Source organism: Nannobrachium achirus, assembly GCF_963921795.1.
Source record: "Nannobrachium achirus genome assembly, chromosome: 2".
Taxonomy (NCBI): domain Eukaryota; kingdom Metazoa; phylum Chordata; class Actinopteri; order Myctophiformes; family Myctophidae; genus Nannobrachium; species Nannobrachium achirus.
The window spans coordinates 55242083-55249425 of record NC_137811.1 but is presented as its reverse complement, the minus strand read 5'-3'; the positions used below and the strand labels follow the sequence as shown (position 1 = coordinate 55249425).

At 43.7% G+C, this 7343-nt stretch overlaps 1 protein-coding gene across 1 annotated transcript; it reads left to right on the top strand.

Annotated features, from left to right (window-relative positions):
* Positions 1-709: 709 nt before the first annotated feature.
* Positions 710-1430, top strand: tpbg (trophoblast glycoprotein; the record flags this gene model as incomplete). The annotated part of the gene is made up of 1 exon (XM_080744913.1): positions 710-1430. Exon 1 carries the CDS (start codon positions 753-755, stop codon positions 1428-1430), a length of 678 nt encoding a protein of 225 aa, XP_080601039.1. The 5' UTR covers positions 710-752.
* Between the last annotated feature and the right edge of the window lie 5913 nt (positions 1431-7343).

Here is a 7343-nt window from a genome sequence, read left to right as displayed (position 1 = left end):
AAACAAATATGATCACGAAGACGATATAACTTAAGCTTGGCGGCGCACAACCCTCCACTGAACCCCATGGACATGTAAGCCCCACATCAGAACGGTCTGGGGTTATGATTTGGGTCGTTTCCAACAGATCTGTGTCGGAGGTGGGACTAGATCCAAGGGGATAAAGTGGGAGAAACGCTGAAAAGTTTTCCATTTCCCCACCCCGGAGGAACAAAGTCGCGACGAGTTATTTGTCCTGATCTTTTCCACGGCGTTCTATAGTTCGATCGAAAACCAACTGAGTTAAAATGTGCGTGGCGAGTTTGTTTGGGCGTTTACGCGGAGAAATCCCTAACAGGACAAAGAAGTTGGGTCTTGCACATGTGTTTTTCTTCTTAGTTTTCGTGTTGTCATGTGACTGCTGCCCAGATAAATGCTTGTGCTCCACGCAAATTGTGAAATGCCAAAACCAGGATTTAAATTTTATTCCACATCCGTTGCCAGCCAACACAAGACAACTGTTCGTTACAGGGAACGACATATCCCGTATCGGTGTGGAGTCCTTTCAGACCCGTCTCGACCTATTGACAGAGCTGTATTTAAACGGGAACGAGCTCGAGTATGTGGATTCAGGGGTATTCCACAACCTACCGAACCTCGAGCGCGTGGACTTGAGCAACAACAAAATTCTGAATATCAGTGCTATAGCTTTCCCTGGTGACAATAAATTACAGGTCTTAAACCTCAGCAGGGCTTTCCACAACTATTCCTCTATGGACGTGGTCCTGAGTGTGCTACAGAAAGGAAATTTCACCCAACTTACAAACCTGGACCTGTCGAACAATCACCTTGTGGTTCTGCCAGATGGAATATTCATGGACCTCCCTAAGCTCACCAACCTCAGCCTGCAAAACAGCTCCATCATCTCTCTTCAGAACGGAACACTGCAGCTTCCTGCGCTGCAGGAACTTGACCTGAGGGACAACAGTCTTAGGGAGTTGCCCAACACCACCCTGGCAGAGCTCAGCCTCAAGACTGACCTCCAGGTCCGCCTGGCAGGGAACCCCTGGCGCTGCGACTGCTTCATTGAGGACCTTGTGGTTTGGCTGAAGAGCTCAGATCAGGTCACAGACGCGCAGAACCTGACCTGTGCAGACCCAGATGGCCTGAAGAACATGTTTCTGTTGCAGCTGGAGCCATCTCAGTTGGAATGCAACTATTCCGGTGACATGAAAGGAGTGCTGGAGACATCGTATGTCTTCCTGGGGATGGTGTTGGCGCTGATCGGTGTAATATTCCTGCTGGTGCTTTACCTAAACAGGAAGGGGATCAAGCGTTGGATATACAACATCCGTGATGCATGCAGGGACCACATGGAGGGATACCATTATAGGTATGAGATAAACACCGATCCGAGGTTGGCCAACCTCAGCATCAATTCAGATGTTTGAGTGAGGACAGGACACTGTTGGCCCTGCAAGGAGACATTACATGACTTTATGCTATTACAATATCGATATGCATGAGCGTCTTCCTCTGCCACTTCTTCCTAGATGGTACTCTTCATATAATACATTGATCTTGACTCAGTCCCTGCCATGATGTCACAACCTACATTCAGCCACTTGTGCATGATCCACACACAGTCCACACAGCAGCCCTTATGATAACCATGTCAACTATTCTTTGTTTCATGCACTTAACCATTGCATGGACAGTGAATCATGGCACAGGGTTTTATGGACAGTGTTGTTATTTTGTTTATTTTGTCTCTCAAGGATAAACTAATGGAGTTTATTTGACTTTGAAATAAGGCAAAATTATCTGGCAAGTCTGCTATTGACTTCCAGCATTCTCATCATGCCTCTGCTGCACATTGTTATGCTGCTTAAACAGTCTATTCTTTTTAGTATGTTTAGTGAAGTAGGACTTTAAATATTTATAGTGCTCACTTTATAGATTTTGCATCTAGTAGGTGGATGTTATTTCTAGTTGTTTTTCCATGAAGTTCTTCAGCTAAATAAAATGCCTTGAATTGCTGACTTCTCTTGACTGAGGTCCTTTCATCTCAAGTCTGAGGAATGTAAAGCAATGGCTTGCAGAAGAATTTAGGGCCACACACACAGACACACTTTAAGAACACACTCACTTCCACTTTCACACAGCACTAACGCTGCCCTGAGGTAATGCCTCTGCCACAGAGGTAGCACTTATTACTCTAGCTCACATTACTCACCTCAAAACAATGCAATATCTTTGTCATTTTCAAAGTGCTACTTTCAGCTTTATATTGGAATGTTTAGGAGGGAAGGGGGCAAATATGATGTGGGCTTGGGTGCAGAATAGAAAAGGAGAACACTAGAATCCAAATTTGAAGTAGCTTCCATCAGCAGAGAAGACAAAACTTACCGTTATTTCCCATTCAATTTACTTACTGTGGTTAATCTGATTGAAAAACAAATCATTGGTTTCATAGTGAAATCAGAACAACATTTGAGGAGCAAATGAAGGCTGTTACATTGCAAATCATAGCAAATAGAACAGAAGATTCTCATGGGACAGACTGACTGAGGTATTATGGAAATAAGCTTAGAAGGCTGCGCTTTTCATGTGACCCTGTTTGAACTGGCATTAATATAAAGTGTTTTCCTCCTGTGCTTATACTTCAAATAGTTTTTACTTTTCTTTTTTCACCATTCTGTGATATAAGTAGGGTATTCCTTTGAAGAATGTGCCATGCTTAAATACTGTAGCATGGCTCATTAGTGTGTTTTGTTGTTCCTGTGCAGAAAGGACTGAACTTTGTCAGCATTTTGAAGACCACCTAGGAATAACTCCCTCCCGCTTCTCTGTTCACACACGCACGCACGCACGCACGCACTGAGCATCCCTAACAACTGACTGCCTGCAGCTATACGTATGTACCATAACAATAACAATCCTCAGCCACACATTTCCTTCAGTTTGTCAGACCTGTATTTAGCAGTGAAATGGTATGTTTTTATAATATGTCTTATTTTTTATTTATACTTTTGAAAGAACAATAGATTCATTTTGTGAGGAAAATATGGAAATGTGTCTTCCCTGAGCATATTTTAATTATATAAAAATAAAGAATTGTATTCATCCATGCCACAGTTAGCCCTTGCTGTAATCTTGATAATTTCTGGAAGTGTTTCATGACTCTCTCTTTTTGTAACACTATCTATCTGATCTGGTGCTCTGGGTGGTGTTAATGCCCTGTGCATCTCCTGCCAGCAGCCGCTACTGCTAGTAGAGAAGACTGTCTCTGTGGACCGAAGATGTGCCGTCATGGCTGTAGTTTCACAAGTCGGTGCTTCCCGGAGCGCGCATCCCTGGAGTCATGTGCCTGGAAACAGGCCGAGATATTGTGAGGAGGGTGGCCATTTGCCTGTAATCCACCAGATGTTATTTGAGTCTTTTTGTGACATATTGCTGTTTTACGATGATGGAAGCTTTATTTTGCACGTGATCCGTCTAGTAAACCAGCTCAAACCAGAAGCTATTAATGAGCATGTGTTTGGACAGTCCTTAGTGTATTCCGGGTCACTGTACAATCTGCTGTGTTTGTCTTTTTTGTAACGTTTTGCTGTTTTCTGATGATGAAAGCTTTATTTCTGATCACTTTGCCAGAGGCAGTTAATGAGTTTCCATAATGGACATTCATTAGTGTATTGTGGGTCACAGTAAATCCTCTGTGTTAATTGAAGTCATTGTTTTACACACTCTTAAAGTTAAAGAGAGTTAAAGCAACACAGAGGTGTTTACGTAAATAAATAACCCCCAGATGTGTGTATGCTCATAGACACACACATACACACACACACACTCAATTCCTGAAATGTGAGTTTTTTTTTTACTTTTCTGTCCCAGGAGAGGTGTGGGTGCAGCCTGTGTGCTTACACACTCATGTTTCCACGGAGACCATGGGAGAGTCCTCACACACTTGGCATGCTGTGAACTGACTCTCTGCAGATTTATATTAACGAGTACTGTAAGTTCCACACACCTCCAGTCACGCTTGGGAGAGCAGGTGTAATTAAATGGGAGAAAATGCAATGTGAAGTAGCAAATGGTAGAGGGGGAGGAGAGTGCTCTGTGTTCTAACCCCAGCACCCTGTGTGATCCACACAGTGGGCCCTTTGTGCTTGTTAAAACCAGTCTCCTAACAGCCCTGACATCTAAAGAGCTTTCGGTTGACTTGTGGTTTCAACTTAGGCCTAGAAGACAGACGTCTGTCTCGGACAGGTTCCTAGGCTGTGGAGCTGTCTGTCTGGGCATGCTGGGAAATGGCCATTTATAATTCAGAGAAAGAGAGGCTGATATTTCTTCTTGCTGTGTTGTCCCTCGACATCCCTCAAAGCAATATTGCAGCTGATCCTACTCCGTTGTCATTTTGTGTCGACCTCCCCACTCATTATGTACAGGCTAAAGCAGTGGTTCTCCAGCTGTGGGTCGGGCCCCGCATGGGGTCCCCATATGATTTTGGGGGCAAAAACCATTGGCCAAATAATTGCCAAATTGTCAAATAATATACGAAAAAAGGCATTGAAAAAGGCACTTTTAACCCATCTACGCGAGACGGTGTGAGCTTGTAGTTGGGTTATTTTCACAATATTCATCAGTGGAACCGAGTCAGACTAAATGTAATGCCTCAACTCCTACAATTCCAAGTGCTTGTCAGAGTGGGGGGTCACTAGTATATGATTCTTTTGGGAGGTCCCCAGTTCTAATACGATTACTATAGTTCGAAAACTTCCGAAGGAGTATGTATTGTGCTTTAATGCTGTTGATGTTTCACCGTCAATAGATTGTATAGTGCTCACTATTCATGATTGATAGATCGACTACATATTGATCCATATGACTGTTGATATGCTGCACATTGGGGGCAGCAATAGCTGAATAAGCAAAGAGGCCTGCTGGTAAACAGGAGGTGTGTTCAGCTCTTATTTTACATTAATAATTAAAGCTATACTGTGTAAGTTGCTCGACTAGTGGTCAGTAGCGTTATAGCAAACCGCGGTCGCGTCTGCTTTTTTCGGCCGTTTTTCGCGGCGGACCGGGCCTTCAGACCCCCGCGTCCGCCTCGCCAAGTCGCCACGCATCCGCAGTGTCCCTCTGCGGACCGGCGTTGGGGAGGTTTACAGGCTAGACTTCTAGACCAGTGTAAACAGCTGTTGAAGCAAGCTATTTCCTGAAGAGACCTCAAGATGCACTGTCATTGGCCGGTAGTGTATCATGTGTGTATGATCTGCAATTTGATTGGCCAACGTATACACAACGTATACGTATGATGCAGATGACGTCATTTTGCCGCGAAATCCCTCCCCTGTCACGGCTAAGTAGAAAACATATAAAGAAAAGGCTTGTGGGGCTGAAATTAACGGAGTGGGGGTTCTAAAACTTTAGCGATTTAATAGTTAGGACAATTTTAAGATATGTTTTATAAAAAAAGTTACATAGTATAACTTTAAGTAAAAATGTATATTAGTATTGTTTTTTAAACCAAATATCCCCCGGGTCAAAATGACCTGTGAACAGAACTTAAGGTGAAGTGAATCTGAACAGAACTTAAGGGTTAAATGAGTGTTACTAGTTATTCTGTATCCTTTCTGCAGTGCTGCTTTGACAACTGCCAATTCCATCAGGATCTATCTGCTGACTATCTATCGATAGATCGATCGATCATTCGTTGCAGACAACCATCATTTTGTTTTCATAACCCACATCAGAGCAGTCCCCTACCTCCTCACTCTCTTAACTCACCCTGCGTGCACTCACTGTGCTCTGCTGATGGCCATGTTTGTTGAGCTTGCGTTTAATATGCCAGTCCTATTTGCCAGTGTTGAGAGACGGACTGGCAGGTTATCATATTGCCAGAGTGCCATAATTACATTCCCTGCACTGGTCTGTTCTGCTGCTCCACAGACACCTGGCCAGCCACTGGCGGCTGACCTTTCACTGGAAAGACTGGCTCTGAAAATGGTGATCATGTGAATGCCCTTTGCAAGCTTGAATAATGGTAAAACATGTCCTCACTGGATGTAATAAGGAAGGTTATACAAATAACACTGAATCTCCCAGAGACAAGATAGAATTCCGGCATCGCTGTTACCCAATTTCAGGACAATATAATCAATGTCTGCTTTTGCCTGTTCTGCAGACAACCGTGACACTCAGCAAATTTGTGCATCACGTTTTGGCGAGCGTCACACCGGCCAAGTATAAATAGGCACGAGTGACCTCACATCCAGTATCTCCCCTCTCTCCTCCCATCTAACATGAGCTGCCTCCTCTTCTCTAATGTTGATTTATGATGCTGCACACATTAGTGTTCTGTGGCATGCCGCCTCCTGTTGAGCCATGTTGGCCTTAATGAACGAGCATCCTGCTAAACGAAGACAGATCTGAGCTGACAGCACCACGGCCTCTGTGTGTGCACCGCTGCGTCTACAGTGCTGCATCTGATCCGACACATGCAGAACTTGGGACAGACACATGGAAACAAACACGTGAGTGATGGAGGACTTATTGTGGGCCAGTGCTAAGGGCAACGCAGGATATCTGGTGGCATTCACAAAATGTAATACACTGAACTTGGAATAAGTTATATATACATATTTAAAAAACAAAGTTCAACATGCTGACCATGAAAGATGACAAAAACTGAGGATGACCTTTATGAGTCAGAGAGGGGGGAAAAGGTGACAAGAACACAGTCAAATCCTCATTGCAAATCTAACTCAGAGTGTACAAATGTAACCAAATGGACCCGTGAGGGTGCATTTGGTTACATTTGTAGGCTACTCTCAAGAGTTAGAAATGGAATAAATGAACACTGAGGATTTTACTGTGTATGGTAGCTGTTGGCTTTTTACAAAATGTTGAATAAGTGCATGGTAGTTGAAGATGCAAAATGTTAATAACATACCGACCTTTAAGGCTTGACCTTTAGATCGCAGATGATAGCTTTGTCCACACTTAAAACATGTACTGATTTGGCACATTTTAATAGGCCTCCCTGAAAGTGATCCAAGGGCTCCTTTATAGAATGTTTCCATGAGATAATGGGGTAAAAATGCCATGTGGATAGAAGATGTAGTGTGATGTGTGACTCCTGGCAGACAAAGCTACGCATGTTCCATCCGATGCTCAAGTCATTAATCAAGTCATCACCCACTTGCAGCCTCCAACAGAGGATGCAGTGTTTTGACACCAACTTGTTCCTTAAGTGAGTATACTCTTGTAGGATTGCCAAGGAGATCATTGTCTAACTGAGGAGACTGTTGGCCCTCACCCTTGGCATTACCTTTCGCCCATAGCAGGTCACCCAAAACAGG